Source organism: Choloepus didactylus, chromosome 24, assembly GCF_015220235.1.
Source record: "Choloepus didactylus isolate mChoDid1 chromosome 24, mChoDid1.pri, whole genome shotgun sequence".
In the NCBI taxonomy this organism is placed as follows: Eukaryota; Metazoa; Chordata; class Mammalia; order Pilosa; family Megalonychidae; genus Choloepus; species Choloepus didactylus.
This window is the reverse complement of record NC_051330.1, coordinates 2,776,795-2,803,571: the sequence shown is the minus strand read 5'-3', so window position 1 is coordinate 2,803,571 and position 26,777 is coordinate 2,776,795. Positions and strand designations below refer to the sequence as shown.

The window sequence follows — 26,777 nt, the reverse complement described above, 5'->3', positions numbered from 1 at the left end:
TCCAGTCCCTTGTTTAAAGGTGCACACTCTAGAATTTGTTGTGTCTTTGTCAGTACATAGAAAGAAAACAAAACAAACAAACAAAAAATGAGAAGAATTTAAGATACTATAGTTATAAAATGACACATCTGTAAACTGCATTATATTTTATAATACATCCTGGCAGGTTTAGTTTTCTTGACAAATGTAAGATTATTACTAATTTGATTTTATAATGCAAAATCAAAAAAATCCTCTGAGATCTTAGAAACTTCACAAGCAGTAAACAGCAGAATGGGGCTGCAGATTTTTCTTTGCAATCCAGGTGCAGTGTTCTCTAGAACGTAAGGAATGACAAATGCTAAACTGAGTGGGGACAGATAAACTATATGTCCTTGAAATCAACTAGGATGGAGAATCAACAAACCTCATATATCCTGTGGCGATATTTCATAACACATTCTCTGATGCACACATTTTCAACTATTCCAGTGGAGGCACTAGAGGAGGGTGAAAAAATTGGATGAATTTAAACATGTAAATGATGTTCATCAATTGCTTTATTTCTTCCTAAATTTGAGTAATGAACTATAAGAATCATTCACTGATCCAGCCACAGCCTAGCCTCCAAAAGGAGGGACCCTGATCCCCAGCCCATCCTCCTAAATGTTTCATTACCACAGTCCCTTACAGAAATGAGGTCCTGTGGGGCAGAGTTCAGCTCTAAATGTTCACACTGAGTTACCAGAACGTTCAGGTCAGTTTGACCTGCTCAGTCTAGATCATGGCATAGGATTCTTCCTCTGCTTTTGTCCTGTCCTGAAATATATTTCCAGTTACCCCAGGTGGGCATCACAGGGAGAAAGAGACTGAAAGAGAACTTTCATATTGGTTCCATGAAAGAACATATTTTAGGACAGGACTCAAGATCACCTGACTCCCAGATGACTTGTTGATGTGAAAGTGACCAAACATAGAGCAGTGAGGAAATACTTTCCCTAGAAAAGGTAAAGCGAAACTATCGTCTGCTGTTCTTGCCAACAACTAAGTCAATGCCAAGAAGAGAAATTTGAAGGTACCGTAATATAACAGGTCAGCTCTTTGAAAGCTAAGGCTTGGTAAGTGAAGGGAGCAAAGAGAAACAATTTAGCAACAAGTTTGGAGCATCCTCTATGACCCCAGAAAGGTCATATTCTCCTGAATCCTGGTTCCAAAAGCAACCCGTCTGAATATTAACACAACAGGATAGCTGTGCAAATGCCAATTACAGTCTCATTTGGACACTGCATATTTCCAGCTCCTGTGGCTATAACTCAATTTTCTCACAACTGTTTGCTTATTTCCTTCAGTCATTGCTGCTATATTTAAGGACATGGATGGAGAATTCGACGATGGGCATGGAATTTTGGGGTGGGATACAGAGAAGACACTGAGAAAGGATCGGTTGGTCAATATCATGAAACCTCATGGCTGGGCAGCACTGTGTTCCTGCTGGTCAGCCTCACAGGCATCAAAGAGCTTAAGGTTTTCAGTATGTGCAAGAAGTGGTTATTTTTATCCCTATTTTAGAAAACATGCTTGTGACTTTGTAAGACTTAATTCACTCACCCACACTCACACAGAAAGGAGGTAGAACACCTAGGATTCAAAACTAAAATTTTTATTTTTGTCATTTATTCAACAAATGTTTATTGAAGATATCTATATGTTAGATAACTTTTGCAGATGAGATGCAGAGGAAATAAAGCAAACACCCCAACTGACGTCATTTACTTGAAAGTCTAGTGAGGAAGAAAATACTTACTAGATCATTTCTAACAGGTGCTGGACATATATCAAGTAAGATAGGGACATAGGAAAAGGGAAAAAATTTATGCATATATATATGCATATATATGATATATATATCTAATAACGCTAACATAATTACTTCATTTGCTTGATCCTAATATAAATAATATAGTCAAAGAAAAGCAATGTCATTATCATTATTTTTTCAATACTGCTGCTGAAAAAGGTGTAAGGTTCCTTAAGAATAGTTTTTATCCTTGGTATATATTCTAACAGAAATTTACCTTCAAATTATATCAGTCTAAAACCTTGAAATGGTGTTTTGTTATGCCAATATTTTGCTTTCTATTGCTTGAACACTTATACAGCTACATAAAACATTTGCATATTTCCAAGGCAAATCCTACAAAATAAGTTGTACTAAGCAAAACCTAGTTTTCACCCCTGCCCCTTCACCCCATTCTATCCCATCCCCTATAGATGATTTCATTTTATTCTTCTGGTTTTGTCATTCTTTAAACATATGTGCAAATATTTACTCATAATCTTAACTTTATTAGCTGAGCAGTATTGTACTATATATATATCTCTATGCGTCTTGTGTTCAACACATAATAATTCCTGGTCACTCCATGATTAAATAGAAGATATTCCTCATTCTTTTCTACAGTTCACTAGCCAGCTATTGTGATATACCTCCTTCTATTGAAGAAAATTTTAATTGTTTACCGTCAGTTTCCATCTCAAGCAGGGCTGCAATGAACAGTTTAAGGGATATACATTTTTGTAATTTTTCTAGTGTTCTTTGGCATAGATTCTTCATAGTGGGATCATTTGGTAAAAGCATAAGTATATATATAATTTTCTTAGATATTGCCGTGTTTTCCACATTACGGGGTGTATCATTTCATATTTCCACCAGCATTATATACCTGTAACTATATTTATTAGATGTGTGATTGAGTATCTTACCATATGTTTAAGAAATTCTTGTATTTCTTTTTATTTCCACTCACTGTTATTACTTTATTTTATTTTATTCCCTAGCCTCTCAACTTAGGGAACAAATTATTCCAGTATGGAAATCCCTGGCATATGTTTGTTTCTTCTGCACTTGCCCTTCTCACAAAGTATCTCACATAAAAGGATTTCCTCAAAATTTCTCTTTCATTTCTTATGATACTATGCCAGTTCATTATCTTACATACTTATCAAATGAAATGTTAAGCCTACAAAGGAATGAGGACGATTAGGTTCAACGTTTACTGTCTTATTAATGATCACAGTGCACATATTCACAAAAACACCACGAATGCCAAAAACACACTATGTACACATTCACTCAGTAATATTGATGAGGATCTACTGAGTGCACAATAACATTTCACTGGTATGTCTGTAATAAGTCCTAGGTATGAAAGAGCCATAACATAGACATTCTCTCCTCTTTGCATAAAATTTTGGATTCCTTTCCTTTATTGTCCCAAGAGGGTCCCCAAAGATGGATGCTTTAGAGCTGATTGCTCTTTTTCTCAAATAACAGTCATGGAGGAGGTGGTCCACTCTTGGCTGTGAGCTGGGACTGCGTCAAGGAAAGCTGACTCCACCTTTGCAGAACCAGTGTCATGAAAACACGGAGGATAAGTCAGGGGAGAGCTGCTTCACTTTTCCCATTTTCACACTCAGCATCCAGAAGTGGTTTGGTTTTCTCAGAGGTAGCATCGATCCTAAAAATCTCTTCTTTTTTAAGGAGAACTTTAGCATCATCCACCACTGTGTCAAGGAAATAAGTTTGCCAATAGAACATTTTACCAAAGTAGAGGCCTGTGGCAATGAGGCCACCACTGACGGAGAAGATTTTCTCCACACATTTCAACAGTGTTTTCCCTAAGGTCTCCTCATCCTTCTGACCTGACAGCAAATTGGGAGACTTAATGTTTTCTGTGAGCTCTTCCAGTGACACATTCAGACTTTCAGCCATGTTTTTGAGGGATTCATCATCCAGCCCAAAGTGAGACCTATAGAGGTTTAAGGTCGCCTTCAGTGTCTGCATTTCATCACCCCCTACACTCATGAAAGGGATGGTGGCCCATGCTCCAGCTTTCAGTGCCTCCAGCCAGATCTTCTGCTTCAAGGAATCCCTCTTCCTGTCAATGGCAGCCTCGGTAACACAGGGCAGGCACTGCACAAAGATATGGCGCTTCTGAGCTGGGAGATCCTTCAGAAGAGTGGTCTGCAACTTTGGGAAATCATAGTCAGACACATCAAAGCTGGAGATTAAGAAGACACAAGTATCAGTCACTTCAGCTTTCTCAAGATGTTCCAGACAGTACTTTCTGATGTCTTGAAAGAGAGTATCCTTATTGAAAGTCTTGGGTTTACTCTTTTTTTCATTGTATATATCACTGTCTACCTTGGATCGAACAAAGTAGAAATTCTTCTTCATTTTTTTAATTGCTTTGGCAAGTTGCGCATCATTCTTTTTGAAGCGTGTAGTAGAAATAATAATAAAGAAGTCATAGTCACCAAATTTCATTTCCTTCAGATACTTCTCTGGTGGGAATCTGGTGGTTCCGATGCCAGGCAAGTCCCATATTGTCACATTGGAAATCTTCGGGTGTTTGTAGTCTTTTCTCTCCATGGTTGTCTCTACATACCCTACCTGGGCTGCATCTTTCCCTTCATGGTCCACACCCCTCAGGGCATTGATAAAACTGGATTTCCCTGACCCAGACTCTCCTGTCACAGCAATGTTTATTGGGGCATTCTCAATCTCTTTCAATGCATCACAGATCACAGAAATTGTCTTTTGAACATCTCCTTTCTCCAGAAGTGATTGGATTGAAGTGATGGTTTCTGAAGAGAGGATTTTGCTTTCTATCTTGTAATTCTTAAAAAAGTCTTGAAAGCTAGAGGCCAAGTCATGAGCATAGGATTGTTCAGGGGTGGAGGAAGGTGACTGACCCATGTCCTTGAGCACCAGAAGGACCTAGAGGGGGGAGGAAAGAGCAATGGTCAAAGAGGTGAGAATGCAAAGATGCTATGAGGTTTGAACCCTCCCACATTATAGATAGCAGCATCTTCTCTTTATAACGATGTGCATTTCCTGGACTTCTGAACTGTATATAGTTTACCCTTGGCCAGACTTTTCCCTTATCTTCGAATGCCCTCCTCTCTGAAGACCTTCTGCACCATTCAGGACTAATTTGGAGGCCTGATTATCCTATCAAAACTCGTAACCATGCTATTTTTTATTTTATCATGTTTTAGTTTTCTTTATCTTTTTTTTAAATTCCGTTTTATTGAGATATATTCACATACCGTAAATCATCCATGGTGTACAATCAACTGTTCAAAATAATACTTGTTGCAAAATAATATTTGTGAAATTCTAAAAAGGGAACACAACTTATTAAAAAAATTAATGAAAGCACCACTTGCCACCACACTCCTTCCCACCTGTTACGTAAATCTTCCCACAAAAATCGTCTTAACATTTGACTGCCTCTAATTTTCCCAGTAGTAGGCCCTGTTTCTTATTCAAAGCAGTGAAATAGAGATGTGTAGGCATTTTACTTCACACATGAAATTCTATATATTGTGTCTTTGTTACAGAATAAAATTTTACAATGTTTTTCTTTTCCTAGAAAGTGTGGTGGCTCAAGTAACAGGGTGTTCCTCTTGCAGAATATTAATAGGTTCCATGTAACCATGTTATAAAAATTAATGCTGCACTGTACACATGGACTTGCTAGGAGTCAGCAACTCTCCTGAGGTCCTACACATCACCTATCACCAGCCTGTATAGACAAGTGGACAGGATCGGGTGGATATGTAGGCAGGTAATTAATGCAGTAACGTGTCAGAGAGCCTTGGGTTTCTGCAGCTGAGACAGGAAGCCTTGGGTGAGGGCAAAGAGGCCCATTAAAAGGACGGAGAAAGCACATGCAACAGCAGAAGCAATAGCACCCAGTCCTTATATTGAGCCTGTTATATGTAGACCAATGTGCTAAGCACTGCGTGAGAACAAAGGGGTAGAAACCATAATTCCTAACGTTGAATGGCTAGCAGGCTGTTTGCACGGTGCCTTGCTACTCAAAGTGTGAAACAGCAGCATCAGTATCAGTGGGGAGCTTGTTAGAAATGCTGAATCTCAGGCCCCCAGCTCAGACCCACTGAACCAGAATCTGCATTTTAACAAGATCCCCAGGGGATGCTGTTGCACATTAAAGTTTGAGAAGCAATGGACCATGAGGTTCCAGATCCGATCATGTCAGAATTCCATGCTGGGCGCATCCTAACTTCCCATCCTGAAATCTCACCACTCCTTACCAGCCTTGGAACCCTACACTCTAGCCTCTTGAGGACAGATATCTTGTCCTTCAGTCCATCTTCGAGGCACAGTACTAAAAATATTTCATTTAAAAAATCAAGATTCCTTTTTATGTTATATGTTGATTAAAAACTCTTTCAGGAGAGGATCTAAGATGGCGGCATAGAGATGAGTGGAAGTTAAGTCACCCCTCTGGAACAAGCAAAAAACCCAGAAACAACTAGTAAATAATTCGGAATAACTACGGGGGGACAAACCTGACCATCCACTCATCGTACACCAACCTGAACTGGGAGGAATGCCCAAGATTGCAGCATAAAATCTGTAAGTAAAAACTGTGGATCCAAGCTGGGAGACCCCTCCCCCCACAGCCCAAGCTGCAAAGGCTCTTGGTGCCAGAGAGAAGCTTTCTCCCAGCAAGTGAATACAGCTCAGCTGAGCTCCAACTGGGGTTTTAATTAGCGAGTGTGAACTGCTCACTATGAGATATGAATCCCCAACAAGCAGAGGCTTTGGGTGATGACTGACCTTGGAGAGCTGGAGGGTGGCCTTGGACGAGCTCTGAAGGGGACTCTCTGTTCCTTTTTTGGCTCAGTGGAGAAAGCCTCAGCCATTTTCAGTTCCCAGTGCTGTGACCCAGACAAGGGTATAGCACAGGCAGAGAGAGACCAGTGAAATGCTAATGACCTCCCCCTAGGGGGTCTTATCTTCTCTAAGAGGAAAGGGGTGGGGCCCAGCTCTACTACCTGCCTTCCATTCAGAACTTGGGGAAAAAGAGCCACAACCTCCTTACACCAGTCAAGAATTATAGGCTAACAGTCGCCACCTGCTGGGCAGAAAAGCACAGTGTCCGGAGGCATCACAGGGTGTACCGAATTTCTAAGACACACCCTCAGGGAAACCAGATACAGAATATTTCTTCCTTCTGGGACCTGAGCCTGTTCTGATCTGGGGAGGCCTGATTGGGGTAACCAAGGAAACCACGCCTAGAGAACAGAAAACTGCAACCTACACTAAGAAAAATGAGGTTATGGCCCAGTCAGGGAAACAAACTTGCACTTCATCTGTGATGCAGGAATTGAAACAACTAATATAAGTCAATTCAAAACGTCTAGGGAAGATATGTTGAAAGAGATGAACCATATAATGAAAACACAGGACATACAAAAGGTAGAAGTTGAAAGTTCAAAACACCAACTGGCAGAATCTATGGAAATGAAAGGCACAACACAAGAGATGAAAGACACACTGGAAACATACAACAGCAGATCTCAAGAGGCAGAAGAAAACACTCAGGAACTGGAGAACAAGACAGCTGAAAGTCTACACACAAAAGAACAGATAGAGAAAAGAATGGAAAAATACGAGCATCATTTCTGGGAACTTAAAACGAAAAGCAAGAATTTACGTGTCATTGATGTCCCAGAAGGATAAGAGGAGGGAAAAGGGGCAAAAGCAATAATAGAGGAAATAATCAATGAAAATTTCCCATCTCTTATGAAAGACATAAAATTAGAGATCCAAGAAGCACAGCATATCCCAAACACAACATATCTGAATAGGCCTACACCAAGACACTTAATAATTAGATTATCAGACATCAAACATAAAGAGAGAATCCTGAAAGCAGCAAGAGAGAAACAATCTATCACATACAAAGGAAGCTTCATAAGACTATGTGTGGATTTCTCAATAGAAACCATGGAGGCAAGAAGGAAGTGGGATGATATATTTAAGATCCTGAAAGAGAAAAAACAACCAACCAAGAATCCTATATCCAGCAAAACTATCCTTCAGATATGAGGGAAAGCTTAAAATATTCTCTGACAAACAGACAATGACAGAGTTTATGAACAAGATACATGTTCTACAGGAAACACTAAAGGAAGCACTGCAGACAGGAAAAGACAGGAGTGAGAGGTTTGGAAAACAATTTTGGGAGATAGTAGCACAGCAATGTAAGTACACTGAACAAAGATGACTGTGAATATGGTTGAAAGAGGAAGGCTGGAACCATGTAGGACACCAGAATAAGAGACAAATGATAAAGACTGGGACTGTGTAACTCAGGGAAACCTAGGGTGCTCAACAATTGTAATAAAAGGTACAAATATGTTTTAACATGAGGTAGAACAAATGAATGTCAACATTGCCAAGTGTTAAAAATAGGGTGGGATTGGGGGGGAAATACCGTCAATGCAAACTAGAGGCTAGAATTAACAGAAACATTGTATTATGCCTCCTTTAATGTAACAAAGGCAATATACCAAAGCAAATGCATATGGGGGGGTGGGGAATAGGGAAAGAGTAAGGGACTCCTGGCATTGGTGATGTTGTCTGACTCTTTACTCTACTTCAGGTTAATGCTATCTTTCCTTTTGTCACTTTCTAGTTATCAAGTTTTTGTTTCCTTTCTCTCTCTTTTCTTTTTCTTTTGCCTCTCTGCCTTCTTTGACTCTTCCTCCATCTTTGTGGAAGAAATAGAAATGTCCTTATATAGAGTGGCAATGGTGCTCAATACATAAATACATGACTATAAGGGAGCCAATGATTGTTTACTTAGGACGGAATGTATAGTGTGTATGACTGAAATATCTTAAAAGAAATGAGTTGATGAAGAAACGTTGAGGGCACTATATTGAGTGAAATAAGACGGACACATAAAGGCAAATATCAGGGACTCACTGATATGAACTAATTATAATATGTAAACTCATAGATATGAAATATAAGTTACTAGGACATAGAAATGAGGCTAAAGAATGGGGAGCAGTTGCTTATTATGAGCAGAATGTTCAACTAGGGTGAACTTAAACATTTGGAAATGGACAGAGGTGATGGTAGCACGTTGTGAGAATAACAGTGTTGAATGGTGTGTGAAGGTGGTGGAAAGGGTAAGCTCAGAGTCACACATGTCACCAGAAAGAAAGCTGGAGGTTAAAAGATGGGAATGTGTAAAACAGTGAATCTTGTGATGAACAATGTCTGTGATTAACTATGCAAATATTAGAAATCTCTCTCATGAACTAGAACAAATGTATGTCACTATACCTGGAAGTTAACAATAGAGAAGCATATAGGGAAAAATATTCCTATTGCAAACTATATACTACAGTTAGTAGTATTTTAACATTCTTTCATCAACATAAAAAATATACTATACCAAGACTATGAATCAATAATGGAGAGGAGCATGGTTAGGGGTATGGGAGGATCTGAGTTTCCTTTTTTTTGTTCTTATTTCTTTTCTGGAGGAGTGAAAATAGTCTAAAAATTGAAAAAAAATTAATTGTGTTGTTAGATGCACAGCTGTATGGCAGTGCCGTGGGCAATTGATTGTATACTTTCGATCTTTGGATAGTTGTGTGGTATCTGAACAATCTCAATAAAAAAACTAAAAAAAAAAAAAAACTCTTTCAAAGCTTTCTAAAATGTACCACTTAGAAAGGACTTAAATTTCTTATGATGGACATAAGTATATAAGTGTGGGTGAAAGGCATATCACTTGTTTGAGATGAGACATGATTCTCATGGTAAAATATCAGTGTGTATGTATATACTTGTATATAGCATGTGCTGTTAAACAGAGCAGGCTTGTGGAAGTAAATGCATGGTAATCTATTATAAACCTAAGAGGAAAAATCCAGATTTTGTATTTTTTATAATTGTGCAATGATTTCTTTTACATAAATATATTTTATTGCAGACATAAAACTTGAGAAATTTCATTTCAGTCATCTCCTTCATAAGGTGAATTCACTGTACTCTGTTCCATGTTTACAAAGACCTGACTGAATTCTAAATGGTTCTTGACTTCCTCTTTCCACTAATTTTTGTTTGTATTTTAAGACAAAGACAAATGAGTGTTTTTCAAATCTACACTTCTCATTTTTGAGTTGGATAACAGTTTTCTCCTCTTGAAGAGTATATATTCCTATTCTTCAACATTTTACTGGATTGTTTCTTTTTTCCTTTAAATGATTACCAGTGCTGAATTTTTAGTGTTTTTTTCATCTAGATTAACTTACAACAGTACACTTAAAAGAGACTGAACATATCTTTACCATTCAATCCTTTCACTATATGAACAGTGATGGACATGTATATCTGCATTTCACTTAAAAAAAATTCTTTAGATTTCAAGATCTAATTGAACATACAGCAGTTCATTTATATATACCAGTTTCTTAAAGAACACAAAATTCTTGGGGTTCCCCTCCCCTGAAAATCTGTAAGTGTCAATTTAGCTAGGAAAGAGCTTGAAAATTATTTATTTTTCATGCAATTATGCCTGAGAAAATCTAAACTCTGTAGTTGTACATGTTCAATGCCAATCTAAAGAGTGCTTATAGCTTGGGGTAAAAGCATAAATAATAAGGTTCTAGTTAAATAAAAATATTCATATACAGAAGACTTTGGGGGAGATGGCTGAAAAGGAGAGGCAGAGCATACTTCTTCTTCATGAAAAAACTAAAGAATATGCAGAAAATACCCAGGACAGTGGTTTAAGGGTATGAGCAGCCTGGAAGGACTCTACAATATATAGTGAGGACTTGGTTGAAAAAGCAGATGAATTAGGAATGAAAGGGTGGGCTTAGTTTATCCAACTGGGGCCACTGGGGCTGGAAGCTGTGAGCTGGATGCTGAGCAGTGGAAGTAAGAGCTCTCCACTCCCACACATCCATCTCAGAAATGAGCTGGGGAGATAATCCTTCTCAGCCCTGTAGTTGGGAGCTCCCATGAAGGAGCTCGGGAAACAGTGGGCCTGTGATGACCACAAGCAGATGGCCCAGTGCATTTACTTTTCCTCCATGGAAGCCCATGGTGTGCAAAAATGAGAGGCAGAGATAACAGATGGTGTCACATGAAAGCACCACGAGCCCTTCCCCTGCTCTAGAGGCCCTAGGCACACAGTGGGCAAGTGACAAAGGCACATGGAGGCCTGGGAAACACCAGACCCACTGTGCCCTTAAGAGGACTCCCTGCCAAAATGCACAGGGTCCAATCCCCAACCCAAGGGCTGGCAGTCCCCAGTGCACACAAACAACAGCTGCACTGATTGGATTTCCACCTGGTTTGGACCCCACCCAGTGCCCAGCTGCCCTTGGGTAAAGCTGGCTAGAAGGTAAGTGGTGGTTCAAGAGCACCATCTGATGGGAAGACAGGGAAAGTGCACTCCAGCAGGCTGTGGTTATGGCAAAATTTTATATAAATGTCCAAAAAATCCTGCATTTCCAAGATAACCTTATCAAGATAAGAAAATGCCCCAAAGCCAACAGAAAATCCCAAAGCACATGAATACCCAAGAAGACATGGACAAGTCAAATGACCAAATTAAAAGGCTGGGGGAGACACAGAACTTGGAGGAATTCATCAAAGAAGTATACACAAATCTATAAAAAAACTTCAATGGGTTGGCTAAAAAGATGACATCAAGAAGACAGTAAAAGAGCATAAAGAAGAATTTGAAGGAGTACATAGAAAATAAATCTTATGGAAACAAAAGATACTGCAGAAAAAATTTAAAATATACTAAGGACGAAAACAGCACATTTGAAGTGGCCAAAGAAATAATAAGTGAACTGCAGGACAAGGCAATTGAATGTGAATGCACAAAAGAACAAATGGGGGAACATGGACAACATGAAGTGCACAAATATAGGAGTCCTTGGGGTCCCAAAAGGAGAAGAGCAAAGTTCTAGGAACAGTATTTGTGGAAATAGTTGACAAAAACCTCCAACCCTTATAAAATATATAAATATGCAAATCAAGAAAGCTCAAAGAACTCCAAATAGAATAAATACAAATACACCCACTATGAAAAATGCACTGATCAGATTCTCAAATGCTGAGGAAGAGAAAGTCCTGAAAACAGCAAGAGAGAAGTGATTCACCACATACAAGGGAAATGACAAAAAACTAAGTATTGACTACTCATTGGGCACCATGGAGGTGAGAAGGCAGTGGTATGATATATTTACGATTCTGACAGAGAGAAATTGCCAGGCAAGAATTCTTTTCCATGCAAAGCTCTCCTTAAAAATTCAGGGAGAGGAGTGATGTCATCAACATGGTGACATAAGCAGCTAATGAAAACTTCTCCCCAGATACCCAGTGAAAAAGGGAGATGACCCCAACTTGTACAAAACTCTGGAGGAGGGTATAGATCGGAGCAGCATATAAATGCTGAGTTGAAGAAAAAGAAAAATCTCAAATGGAAATCTCCTTATGTAGATTGTGGTGGTAAATGCATAACTATGTGATTATACCATGAAACATTGAATGTTTAATTAGGAAGGACTGTATAGGGAGTGAATAAGACTGTCTAAAAAGTAAACATAGGGATATAAGTGTTGGAGAAAATGTGGAGAGAGGGATGTAACTATTCAGTGTTGGTGGGGAAGTAGAATGATGCATCCTATCCTGAGGGCAGTGGTGCTTCCACTGGAAGATGAATATGGGGTTGCCATATGGTCCTGCAACCCAATTATGGGATGTACACTTGGAATAACTGAGAGCAAGGGCGTGAATGGACATTTGCACACTGCTGTATGTGGCAGTAGTATTCACAGTTTGCAATGGATGTTGGTGGCCTAAGTTTAGAGCCCAGATGAATGGAATGATGAGCTGAGGTTTATGCACACAATGAAATATTGAGTGGCTACAAGGAGTGAAATAGTGAGGCATGCAACTATGTGAATGGACATTGAGGACAGTATGTTGAGTGAAATATGCCAGAAACAAAAAGAATCATTTAAATGCCTCACTACTATGGACGAACTATAAATTGCAAGCACTGGAGGTGGGGCAAGATGGCAGACTGGTGAGCTGTATGTTTTAGTTACTCCTCCAGGAAAGTAGATAGAAAGCCAGGAACTGCGTGGGCTGGACACCACAGAGCAATCTCTTTGGGCATACTTCATACAACACTCATGAAAATGTGGAACTGCTGAGATCAGCGAAATCTGTAAGTTTTTGTGGCCAGGGGACCCGCACCCCTCCCTGCCAGGCTCAGTCCCGTGGGAGGAGGGGCTGTCAGCTCCGGGAAGGGGAAGGGAGAACTGCAGTGGCAGCCCTTATCAGAAACTCATTCTACTGATCCAAACTCCAACCATAGATAGACTGAGACCAGACACCAGAGAATCTGAGAGCAGCCAGCCCAGCAGAGAGGAGACAGCCATAGAAAAAAAACAACACGAAAAACTCCAAAATAAAAGCGGAGGATTTTTGGAGTTCTGGTGAACATAGAAAGGGGAAGGGAAGAGCTCAGACTCTGAGGCTCATATGCAAATCCCTAAGAAAAGCTGATCTCTCTGCCCTGTGGACCTTTCCTTAATGGCCCTAATTGCTTTGTCTCTTAGCATTTCAATAACCCATTAGATCTCTGAGGAGGGCCCTTTTTTTTAATCCTTTTTTCTTTTTCTAAAACAATTACTCTAAGAAGCCCAATACAGAAAGCTTCAAAGACTTTCAATTCGGGCACGTCAAGTCAAGAGCAGAACTAAGAGAGCTCTGAGACAAAAGGCAATAATCCAGTGGCTGAGAAAATTCACTAAACACCACAACTTCCCAAGAAAAGGGGGGTGTCCGCTCACAGCCACCATCCTGGTGGACAGGAAACACTCCTGCCCATCGCCAGCCCCATAGCCCAGAGCTGCCCGAGACAACCCAGTGTGACGGAAGTGCTTCAAATAACAGGCAGACACCACAAAACTGGGCGTGGAAATTAGCCTTCCCTGCAACCTCAGCTGATTGTCCCAGAGTTGGGAAGGTGGAGCAGTGTGAATTACCAAAGCCCCACTCAGCCATCATTTGAGCAGACTGGGAGCCTCCCTACACAGCCCAGCAGCCCAGAACTGCCCTGGAGGGACAGCACTCACCTGTGACATAGCACAGTCATCCCTCAACAGAGGACCCGGGGTGCACAGCCTGGAAGAGGGGCCCACTTGCAAGTCTCAGGAGCCATACGCCAATAACAAGGACTTGTGGGTCAGTGGCAGAGACAAACTGTGGCAGGACTGAACTGAAGGATTAGACTATTGCAGCAGCTTTAAAACACTAGGATCACCAGGGAGATTTGATTGTTAGGGCCACCTGCCCTCCCCGACTGCCCAGAAACACACCCCATATACAGGGCAGGCAACACCAACTACACACACAAGCTTGGTACACCAATTGGGCCCCACAAGACTCACTCCCCCACTCACCAAAAAGGCTAAGCAGGGGAGAACTGGCTTGTGGAGAACAGGTGGCTCGTGGATGCCACCTGCTGGTTAGTTAGAGAAAGTGTACTCCACAAAGCTGTAGATCTGATAAATTAGAGATAAGGATTTCAATTGGTCTACAAACCCTAAAAGAACGCTATCAAGTTCAGCAAATGCCACGAGGCCAAAAACAACAGAAAATTATAAAGCATATGAAAAAACCAGACGATATGGATAACCCAAGCCCAAGCACCCAAATCAAAAGACCAGAAGAGACACAGCACCTAGAGCAGCTACTCAAAGAACTAAAGATGAACAATGAGACCGTAGTACGGGATATAAAGGATATCAAGAAGACCCTAGAAGAGCATAAAGAAGACATTGCAAGACTAAATAAAAAAATGGATGATCTTATGGAAATTAAAGAAACTGCTGACCAAATTAAAAAGACTCTGGACACTCATAGAACAAGACTAGAGGAAGTTGAACAACGAATCAGTGACCTGGAAGATGACAGAATGGAAAATGAAAGCATAAAAGAAAGAATGGGGAAAAAAATTGAAAATATCGAAATGGACCTCAGGGATATGATAGATAATATGAAACGTCCAAATATAAGACTCATTGGTGTCCCAGAAGGGGAAGAAAAGGGTAAAGGTCTAGGAAGAGTATTCAAAGAAATTGTTGGGGAAAACTTCCCAAATCTTCTAAACAACATAAATACACAAATCATAAATGCTCAGCGAACTCCAAATAGAATAAATCCAAATAAACCCACTCTGAGACATATACTGATCACACCGTCAAACACAGAAGAGAAGGAGCAAGTTCTGAAAGCAGCAAGAGAAAAGCAATTCACCACATACAAAGGAAACAGCATAAGACTAAGTAGTGACTACTCAGCAGCCACCATGGAGGCAAGAAGGCAGTGGCACGATATATTTAAAATTCTGAGTGAGAAAAAATTCCAACCAAGAATAGTTTATCCAGCAAAGCTCTCCTTCAAATTTGAGGGAGAGCTTAAATTTTTCACAGACAAACAAATGCTGAGAGAATTTGCTAACAAGAGACCTGCCCTACTGGAGATACTAAAAGAAGCCCTACACACAGAGAAACAAAGACAGGACAGAGAGACTTGGAGAAAGGTTCAGTACTAAAGAGATTCGGTATGGGTACAATAAAGGATATTAATAGAGAGAGGGAAAAAATATGGCAAACATAAACCAAAGGATAAGATGGCCGATTCAAGAAATGCCTTCACGGTTATAACGTTGAATGTAAATGGATTAAACTCCCCAATTAAAAGATATAGATTCGCAGAATGGATAAAAAAAAATGAACCATCAATATGTTGCATACAAGAGACTCATCTTAGACACAGGGACACAAAGAAACTGAAAGTGAAAGGATGGAAAAAAATATTTCATGCAAGCTACAGCCAAAAGAAAGCAGGTGTAGCAATATTAATCTCAGATAAAATAGACTTCAAATGCAGGGATGTTTTGAGAGACAAAGAAGGCCACTACATACTAATAAAAGGGGCAATTCGGCAAGAAGAAATAACAATCGTAAATGTCTATGCACCCAATCAAGGTGCCACAAAATACATGAGAGAAACACTGGCAAAACTAAAGGAAGCAATTGATGTTTCGACAATAATTGTGGGAGACTTCAACACATCACTCTCTCCTATAGATAGATCAACCAGACAGAAGACCAATAAGGAAATTGAAAACCTAAACAATCTGATAAATGAATTAGATTTAACAGACATATACAGGACATTACATCCCAAATCACCAGGATACACATACTTTTCTAGTGCTCACGGAACTTTCTCCAGAATAGATCATATGCTGGGACATAAAACAAGCCTCAATAAATTTAAAAAGATTGAAATTATTCAAAGCACATTCTCTGACCACAAAGGAATACAATTAGAAGTCAATAACCATCAGAGACTTAGAAAATTCACAAATACCTGGAGGTTAAACAACACACTCCTAAACAATCAGTGGGTTAAAGAAGAAATAGCAAGAGAAATTGCTAAATATATAGAGACGAATGAAAATGAGAACACAACATACCAAAATCTATGGGATGCAGCAAAAGCAGTGCTTAGGGGGAAATTTATAGCACTAAACGCATATATTAAAAAGGAAGAAAGAGCCAAAATTAAAGAACTAATGGATCAACTGAAGAAGGTAGAAAATGAACAGCAAACCAATCCTAAACCAAGTACAAGAAAAGAAATAACAAGGATTAAAGCAGAAATAAATGACATAGAGAACAAAAAAACAATAGAGAGGATAAATATCACCAAAAGTTGGTTCTTTGAGAAGATCAACAAGATTGACAAGCCCCTAGCTAGACTGCCAAAATCAAAAAGAGAGAAGACCCATATAAACAAAATAATGAATGAAAAAGGTGACATAACTGCAGATCCTGAAGAAATTAAAACAATTATAAGAGGATATTATGAACAACTGTATGGCAACAAACTGGACAATGTAGAAGAAATGGACAATTTCCTGGAAACATATGAACAACCTAGACTGACCAGAGAAGACATAGAAGACCTCAACCAACCCATCACAAGCAAAGAGATCCAATCAGTCATCAAAAATCTTCCCACAAATAAATGCCCAGGGCCAGATGGCTTCACAGGGGAATTCTACCAAACTTTCCAGAAAGAACTGACACCAATCTTACTCAAACTCTTTCAAAACATTGAAAAAAATGGAACACTACCTAACTCATTTTATGAAGCTAACATCAATCTAATACCAAAACCAGGCAAAGATGCTACAAAAAAGGAAAACTACCGGCCAATCTCCCTAATGAATATAGATGCAAAAATCCTCAACAAAATACTTGCAAATTGAATCCAAAGACACATTAAAAAAATCATACACCATGACCAAGTGGGGTTCATTCCAGGCATGCAAGGATGGTTCAACATAAGAAAAACAATCAATGTATTACAACACATTAAAAACTCGAAAGGGAAAAATCAATTGATCATCTCAATAGATGCTGAAAAAGCATCTGACAAAATCCATCATCCCTTTTTGATAAAAACACTTCAAAAGGTAGGAATTGAAGGAAACTTCCTCAACATGATAAAGAGCATATATGAAAAACCCACAGCCAGCATAGTACTCAATGGTGAGAGACTGAAAGCCTTCCCTCTAAGATCAGGAACAAGACAAGGATGCCCGCTGTCACCACTGTTATTCAACATTGTGCTGGAAGTGCTAGCCAGGGCAATCCGGCAAGACAAAGAAATAAAAGGCATCCAAATTGAAAAGGAAGAAGTAAAACTGTCATTGTTTGCAGATGATATGATCTTATATCTAGAAAACCCTGAGAAATCGACAATACAGCTACTAGAGCTAATAAACAAATTTAGCAAAGTAGTGGGATACAAGATTAATGCACATAAGTCAGTAATGTTTCTATATGCTAGAAATGAACAAACTGAAGAGACACTCAAGAAAAAGATACCATTTTCAATAGCAACTAAAAAAATCAAGTACCTAGGAATAAACTTAACCAAAGATGTAAAAGACCTATACAAAGATAACTACATAACTCTACTAAAAGAAATAGAAGGAGACCTTAAAAGATGGAAAAATATTCCATGTTCATGGATAGGAAGGCTAAATGTCATTAAGATGTCAATTCTACCCAAACTCATCTACAGATTCAATGCAATCCCAATCAAAATTCCAACAACCTACTTTGCAGACTTGGAAAAGCTAGTTATCAAATTTATTTGGAAAGGGAAGATGCCTCGAATTGCTAAAGACACTCTAAAAAGAAAAACGAAGTGGGAGGACTTACACTCCCTGACTTTGAAGCTTATTATAAAGCCACAGTTGCCAAAACAGCATGGTACTGGCACAAAGATAGACATATAGATCAATGGAATTGAATTGAGAATTCAGAGTTAGACCCTCAGATCTATGGCCGACTGATCTTTGATAAGGCCCCCAAAGACACTGAACTGAGCCATAATGGTCTTTTCAACAAATGGGGCTGGGAGAGTTGGATATCCATATCCAAAAGAATGAAAGAAGACCCCTACCTCACCCCCTACACAAAAATTAACTCAAAATGGACCAAAGATCTTAATATAAAAGAAAGTACCATAAAACTCCTAGAAGATAATGTAGGAAAACATCTTCAAGACCTTGTATTAGGCGGCCACTTCCTAGACTTTACACCCAAAGCACAAGCAACAAAAGAGAAAATAGATAAATGGGAACTCCTCAAGCTTAGAAGTTTCTGCACCTCAAAGGAATTTCTCAAAAAGGTAAAGAGGCAGCCAACTCAATGGGAAAAAATTTTTGGAAACCATGTATCTGACAAAAGAGTGATATCTTGCATATACAAAGAAATCCTACAACTCAATGACAATAGTACAGACAGCCCAATTATAAAATGGGCAAAGGATATGAAAAGACAGTTCTCTGAAGAGGAAATACAAATGGCCAAGAAACACATGAAAAAATGTTCAGCTTCACTAGCTATTAGAGAGATGCAAATTAAAACCACAATGAGATACCATCTAACACCGGTTAGAATGGCTGCCATTAAATAAACAGGAAACTACAAATGCTGGAGGGGATGTGGAGAAATTGGAACTCTTATTCATTGTTGGTGGGACTGTATAATGGTTCAGCCACTCTGGAAGTCAGTCTGGCAGTTCCTTAGAAAACTAGATACAGAGCTACCATTCGATCCAGCAATTGCACTTCTCGGTATATACCCGGAAGATCGGAAAGCAGTGACACGAACAGATATCTGCACGCCAATGTTCATAGCAGCATTATTCACAATTGCCAAGAGATGGAAACAACCCAAATGTCCTTCAACAGATGAGTGGATAAATAAAATGTGGTATATACACACGATGGAATACTACGCGGCAGTAAGAAGGAACGATCTCGTGAAACATATGACAACATGGATGAACCTTGAAGACATAATGCTGAGTGAAATAAGCGAGGCACAAAAAGAGAAATATTATATGCTACCACTAATGTGAACTTTGAAAAATGTAAAACAAATGGTTTATAATGTAGAATGTAGGGGAACTAGCAGTTGAGAGCAATTAAGGAAGGTGGAACAATAATCCAAGAAGAACAGATAAGCTATTTAACATTCTGGGGATGCCCAGAAATGACTATGGTCTGTTAAATTCTGATGGATATAGTAGGAACAAGTTCACAGAAATGTTGCTATATTAGGTAACTTTCTTGGGGTAAAGTAGGAACATGTTGGAAGTAAAGCAGTTATCTTAGGTTAGTTGTCTTTTTCTTACTCCCTTGTTATGGTCTCTTTGAAATGTTCTTTTATTGTATGTTTGTTTTCTTTTTAACTTTTTTTTTCATACAGTTGATTTAAAAAAGAAGGGAAAGTTAAAAAAAAAAAAAAAGAAAGAAAGAAAAACAAGGAAAAAAAGAAAGATGTAGTCCCCCCTTGAGGAGCCTGTGGAGAGTGCAGGGGTATTTGCCTACCCCACCTCCATGGTTGCTAACATGACCACAGACATAGGGGACTGGTGGTTTGATGGGTTGAGCCCTCTACCATAAGTTTTACCCTTGGGAAGACGGTTGCTGCAAAGAAGAGGCTAGGCCTCCCTATAATTGTGCCTAAGAGCCTCCTCCCGAATGCCTCTTTGTTGCTCACATGTGGCCCTCTCTCTCTGGCTAAGCCAACTTGAAAGGTGAAATCACTGCCCTCCCCCCTACGTGGGATCAGACACCCAGGGGAGTGAATCTCCCTGGCAACGTGGAATATGACTCCCGGGGAGGAATGTAGACCTGGCATCGTGGGACGGAGAACATCTTCTTGACCAAAAGGGGGATGTGAAAGGAAATGAAATAAGCTTCAGTGGCAGAGAGATTCCAAAAGGAGCCGAGAGGTCACTCTGGTGGGCACTCTTACGCACACTTTAGACAACCCTTTTTAGGTTCCAAAGAATTGGGGTAGCTGGTGGTGGATACCTGAATCTATCAAACTACAACCCAGAACCCATGAATCTCGAAGACAGTTGTATTAAAATGTAGCTTATGAGGGGTGACAATGGGATTGGGAAAGCCATAAGGACCACACTCCACTTTGTCTAGTTTATGGATGGATGAGTAGAAAAATAGGGGAAGGAAACAAACAGACAAAGGTACCCAGTGTTCTTTTTTACTTCAATTGCTCTTTTTCACTCTAATTATTATTCTTGTTATTTTTGTGTGTGTGCTAATGAAGGTGTCAGGGATTGATTTAGGTGATGAATGTACAACTATGTAATGGTACTGTAAACAATCGAAAGTACGATTTGTTTTGTATGACTGCGTGGTATGTGAATATATCTCAATAAAATGATGATTAAAAAAAAAAATTGCAAGCACTGAGAATTGAACCTGAGAGCATAGGTTATCAGGGGGAGACTTACTGCAAAGGTAACTAGATTGTAAGCTCGTACAGCAGTCACATCTATTTCTGAGATGTAATGGTTACTTCTTTATTCTCAGATAATGAGCAATTTGTGTATAACCTGGTGGGTCACTGGAACTTCAGGCATCTGTGTAACACCTGAGACTCAGAGCTAGAGTTTAGTAGCTATGAATGTCAGCATTACCCCATACAGCAACTGTTAAAGAAGCTGGAAAAGATGTTAGTCTTCAATTACAGATATGAATGAAATGGACTTGGTTAGGGCTAAGGTAAATCAGCCTAAAGGGTAAAGGATGATATTGATGGCATTTTAAAACTTCAACTTCTGTGTGAGACCAAAAGAAGAGATGTTTATTTAGTTCCAAATCTTTATTCTCTATGGCACAGTATATAATTTGAATTGTATGATCAGTTTATTCATGATGAGTTAATTGTATTATTACATGGAACCTTGAATAAGGGGCGTGAACTGAATGCTTTTAGAGGTTGGTGTGAAGCCTCTATACATCCTATAGGAATTTGGGCAGAGGATAAAAATGTATTTGCAAATCCCCCTTAAGGGACTGGAGAAAAATGTGGAAATATAAACCTCCTCACCTGGGGAATCCCTGGTATTCTCACAAGCATTGGACACTACCAATTTAGAAGGCCAAGCCCTTGATCTTGGGTCTTGCCCTTATGAAGCTTGTTACTGCAAAGAGACGCTAAGGCTACTTCATTTGTGCCTGAGTCATCCTTGGAGAACACCTATTATTTCTCCAGATGTGGCCACTCCCTAAGCCAACTTGTCAGGTGGACTCGCTGCCCTCACCACTATGTGGGACATGACTCCAAGCAGTGTAAGTACCCTTGGAAATGTGGAACATGACTCCCAGGGAGAAATCCTTCTTGATCAAACGGGGGAAGGGAAATGAAACAAAATAAAGTTTCAGTGGGTGAGGGATTTCAAATGGAGTCAAGAGATCATTCAGAGGGTTATTCTTATGCATTATATAGATATCCCTTTTCACTGTTGTATTAGAATAGCTAGAAGGTAATACCTGAAACCTTTGGACTTCAATCCAGTAGCATTTATTCTCAAAGATGATTGTGTAACTATATAGCTTATACAGTTAAGGATTGTGAAAACCTTGTGGCTCACACTGTTTATCCAGTTTGTGGACAGATGAGTACAGAAATGAGGACAAAAAGTAAATGAATAAAAGGGGGGTGAGGGGGTATGGGATGATTTGAGTGTTATTTTTTACTTTTATTTTTATATTTATTATTATTTTTATTTTTGTGGATTAATGAAAACATTCAAAAATTGATTGTGTTCATAAATACACAAGTGTATAATGATTCTATGATGAATTTATTGTACACTTTGGGTGATTTATGGTATGCAAATATGTCTCAATAAAATCACATATTAAAAAGAAAAAAGGGAGTGCTTAAAATTTTCAGAGACAAAAAGTGCTGAAAAAAATGAGGAAATTTGTTAACAGGAGACATGACCTGCAAGGAATACTAAAGGAATTTCTAACTATTGAGGAAAAAGAAAGGAGAGAGAGGTCTGGAGTAGGGAATATAACTGAAGAGTATTTGTAAGGGTAACCTAAAGGGAAAAAAGGAGAGAATAGGGCAGAAAATAGATTGGACAAATAAAAAACAAGGGATAAAATGGTTAGTTCAGGAACTGTCCTCACAATAATTATTTTGAATGTGAATAGATTAAACTCCCCAATTAAAAGATACAGACTGGTAGAATGCGTTAGAAAGTATGACCCATTCTACCACTCTACAAGAGACTCATCTTAGCTGCAGCAACACAGGGATTGAAAGTGAAAGAATGGAAAAAAAAATTTCATGAAACTTGAAGCCAAAAAAAGCAGGGGTAGCTATACTAATATCAGACAAGATAGACTTTAAATGGAAATATATAATAAGAGACAAAGATGGACACTATATATTAATAAAAGAGACACTTCACCAAGAAAAACTAACAATCATAAATGTTTATGCATCCAATCAAGTAGCTCCAAAGTACATGAGAGAAACATTGGCAAAACTGAAGGGAGCAATAGACATTTCTACAATAATACTGGGAGACTTCAATACACCGTTCTCTCCTATAATTAGATCATCTAGGCAGAGGACAAATAAGGAAATTGAGAACTTAAAACAATGTGATAAATGAATTATACATAACAGACATATACTGGTTGTTACATCCCAAATTACCAGTTATGTATTCTTTCTTAGCACTCATGGAATTTTCCCCAAGATAGATCATACACTAGGGCACAAAACAAGTTTCAATGTATTTAAAAAGGTTGAAATTATTCAAAATTCTAATACCCTTGAGTTTCTAGGGTATTAGAATAGCTAGAAGGAAATAAATGAAATGGAGGAACTGTAATCCATAACAATCTTTGAAATTTGCTCTATATCTACTTGTTAAATTGTACTTTGAAAGTTTTCACCTTTCCGTATACATGTTATATTTCAAAATAAGGAAATAACTGAAATGTTGGAACAGTAACCCATAACATTCCTTACAATTTTCTCTATAAGTACTTGTTAAATCATACTTGGAATGCCGTAACTTTCTGTATACATGTTATATTTCACAATGAAAATATAAAAAAATCATATCCAAGAATTTTAATAGCACCAGCATTTGTCCTAGATAAAAGTTGGAAGGAAGCCAAAATTCATCAACATTATAATGGAGAAGTAATTTGTGGCATATTCATACATGGAACAATCTGGGGCAATCAGAAAATTAAGTCTCCATTACCCACAACATTGATGAAACACATGATATAATATTGAGCACATCGCCCTAGAAATGAAAGAATGCAGCTAGCTACATGATGTCGTTTATGTACAACTCAAAGCCAGCAAAAACAATTCTGGGCATGCGGTTGGATTGTGGTCCCTATTGGAGAGTTAGAGAAGGAATAAGCATGAGGGGATGTTTGGTTCTGGTCACCAAACAGCTTCCATCTTCTGGGCCCTTGTGCCAAGGCTGCAAATGCACAGTGATATGTGTGTGCTGTATACAGTGGGTAGTGGGATTTTTGTATGTAGGCTACACTTCAATACATTTTAAAGGATGGAGGGAGGGAGAAAGGGAGGGAGGGAGAGAAAGAAAGAGAGAGAGAGAGAATACTAAATAGAATAAGCGATTAACTAAGTAAACCAGAAAAAATACAGCAGTCTCAACCTAAAGAAAAAATAAGAATAAAATGTAAAATCAATGAATATAGATACCTAAATAAACAAAAAATACAAATAAAAAGAACAAACATTTTTTAATGATGAATAAAAAATCAAAGCATGGTTATTTTTTAATGATTCAAAGCATGAACAAAGTTCATATAATATTAAGGAGGGAAGAAGGAAGTTGGCATAAAAAATAGAGTTGGAGAATGAGAGAGGAAAGTATGGTGAAATGGAGTTTCAAATTTTATCTACTTTAAAATCCATAAAATAATACTATTTAAAATGGTTGCAAAAACATTTTTATACCTAGATGGATTTCATAATTTGCTAGAAAACTTTGAGAGGTGACAAATGGTACAGGAAAAAGAAATCTCTAAACAGTTTACAGCCTTCCTCCAGCTGTCCTGTCCCTCAGCCTTTCAAGTTCTCAGACCCAAAATTGAGCCTCCAGGCTCACCCACCCTCTGCCCTTCTGCTCGTCTTCCATTTTTTTACGTATATTCAATGCAAAGTGTTTTCACACTCACCAGATCCTGAGAGAAAAGAGATTTCTGTGTCAGAGATGAACTTTGAATATTCTCAAAGGAGCAGAAAATCCTCAGTCTGCTGTAGTGCTCTCTGCAGCCCACAGCGCAGAAAACTTTTTGCCTTAGCTGTGGTGTCCAGTGAAATCCAGGTCCCCTGTGGTCGCCAGAGAGAGAGGAGCTGACTGTCACTCTGAATGGCTGAATGGCCTGTGAGGAGCTGGCAGGACTCAAATCCTCCAGCCAAGCACCACCCTCACAGGAAAGTAATCAGCAGGGGAGAAGAAAGCAGTCAGCACATTCAGATTCTTGTTTTCAAAGAACAGAAAGTGAAACCCCAGTTCACTTCTTCCTCTTCCCAGCAATTCAGCTGTTTCCAGGAATCAAAAGTGAAAGGCAAAATGAACTTAGCTGTGAGCTTTAGCATAATAAGTGAAGGGAGAGAGAGAGGCCCAGGAGTGATCCCAGCCCAGGCTCCAGCTCCAGGCCAGGAGCAGCTTAGCCAGGGGACAAAGACACAGGCCTGAGCCCTGGGCAGGTGCCTCTCAGGGCTTCCTCCCATAAAAATGCCCCTCAGACCAGCCTCTGTGGAAGTGAATCCTTGTCCCTAAAGCCTTTAAAAAATCTCCATTGATTATTCATTAAATAGAACCTCCACTACATGTTTCACAATTCAAGAGCTATGAAAGGATATGCAATAATATGTCTCCCCCACAACACATCTGTACACACAGTTCCCCTCTTGAAGGGGACCATGTTATCCTGCCAAGAATATTTTATGAACATATGACCAAGATTGCACAAACACAATCTGTTTCCCTGCTTTACACATAGAAGCTTTCCATGCAGGTCCTACACCTTGATTTCTCACTTAACAAATGAATGGTTCTAGATCAGTCATTCAGAGCTCTTTCTGTAAAAAAGAAAAATAAATTTCTTTCTTATTAGGAAATGGAACATAAAAAATGTGCATAAAATCTATAAGTACATTTTACCTCATTTACAAACATCTATTTTACTACTATGCATGTCAAGAAATAGGCCCTATATGAATCACATCTCAATAAAGCTGTTTTTAAACCCAAAAAGAAAAAGTTATAGGACTTTCCAGCTCTCAGAAATCTCTCATGAGTCTCTGCAAACATCATCTCCCTCTTACCCATTGGAGTTGAACACAACTACGATTGGTTTGGATTCAGAAACAAGGTTATTACATCTCACATATAATGTTTGTATTGCCCTCTCTTAGTAAAACTTTCTTTTGCAAACATCTCTTTCAGTCTAAAAATGACTTTACAAAGTTGGCCTTATTATCCCCATTTCATAAGTTTCATGAAATCTCAAGTCCAGACAGCTCAAACTAATTGTTCCAGTTCATACAACTCATAATCAGTATGTCTTTAGAGAGTTGGAGTCCAGATGGTGATATAAAGTCATGACATACAGATTCCTCCCCAAGTGATTCTTAGTAAATACACAGAGAAAAGGGTTTCCCTCACTCATCATCTGAAATATGCATCCTAGTAATTCAAAAGATAAGGAAGGGCAGGTTTGTGTGTTTGGGAATTTTATATACTTCCAATCAGGTTACAATATCCAATAATTTTGTCATTCTACATATAGGATTTTTTTTTAATTCAGTTTTATTGAGATATATTCACATATCATACAATCATCCATGGTGTACAGTCAACTGCTCACAGCACCATCATATAGTTGTACATTCATCACCCCAATCTTTTGTTTTTTGAACATTTTCCTTATACTAGAAAAAGTAAAAATAAGAATAAAAAATAAAAGTAAAAAAGAATACCCAAATCATCCCCCCCATCCTATTTTTCATTTGGATTTTGTCCCCACTTTTCTACTCATACAGGATTAATTTTTGCAATCTGGTAAACTCATATAAACTGCCATTGAATGCCATATTAGCCCCATATTTACCATAATTTTGTAGGGAATATTGGACATGAACCTGTTTTGCATGTGCAATTTCAAAAATATATCAGCTTTACAATATTTTTTCTACTTAAAAAAAATCTTTTACAGGAGTGATGCCCTGTAATGACAATTAGCTGTCATTGCCTGTGGGAACTTACAGAGCTCACATTCCTATACAGACAGTGTGGGTGTGACACATCCAATGGAATCACCAACTCGGCCTGTCTTCACTAGCTGTGATGGGGGAGAGTCTGTGTCTCTGCCGGGAGCTCTCGGTGGCTTTTCTCTCACTGTGGTAGACACCGTAGATGTGGAGAACCAGAAAAATATTTAGCA

The 26,777-nt window shown here is 38.8% G+C and overlaps 1 protein-coding gene across 1 annotated transcript; it reads right to left on the bottom strand.

Moving 5' to 3' along the window:
• Nucleotides 1–1,618: 1,618 nt before the first annotated feature.
• LOC119520098 (T-cell-specific guanine nucleotide triphosphate-binding protein 2-like) lies at nt 1,619–24,782 on the bottom strand. Its single transcript, XM_037817854.1, has 2 exons — nt 24,504–24,782; nt 1,619–4,759 (listed from the first exon to the last, which is right to left on the bottom strand). Exon 2 carries the CDS (start codon nt 4,736–4,738, stop codon nt 3,416–3,418), a length of 1,323 nt encoding a protein of 440 aa, XP_037673782.1. The 5' UTR covers nt 4,739–4,759; nt 24,504–24,782; the 3' UTR covers nt 1,619–3,415.
• Between the last annotated feature and the right edge of the window lie 1,995 nt (nt 24,783–26,777).

Excerpts from the sequence above, each read along its gene's own strand:
- LOC119520098 (XM_037817854.1), bottom strand. The coding sequence starts at position 4,738 with ATGGGTCAGTCACCTTCCTCCACCCCTGAACAATCCTATGCTCATGAC.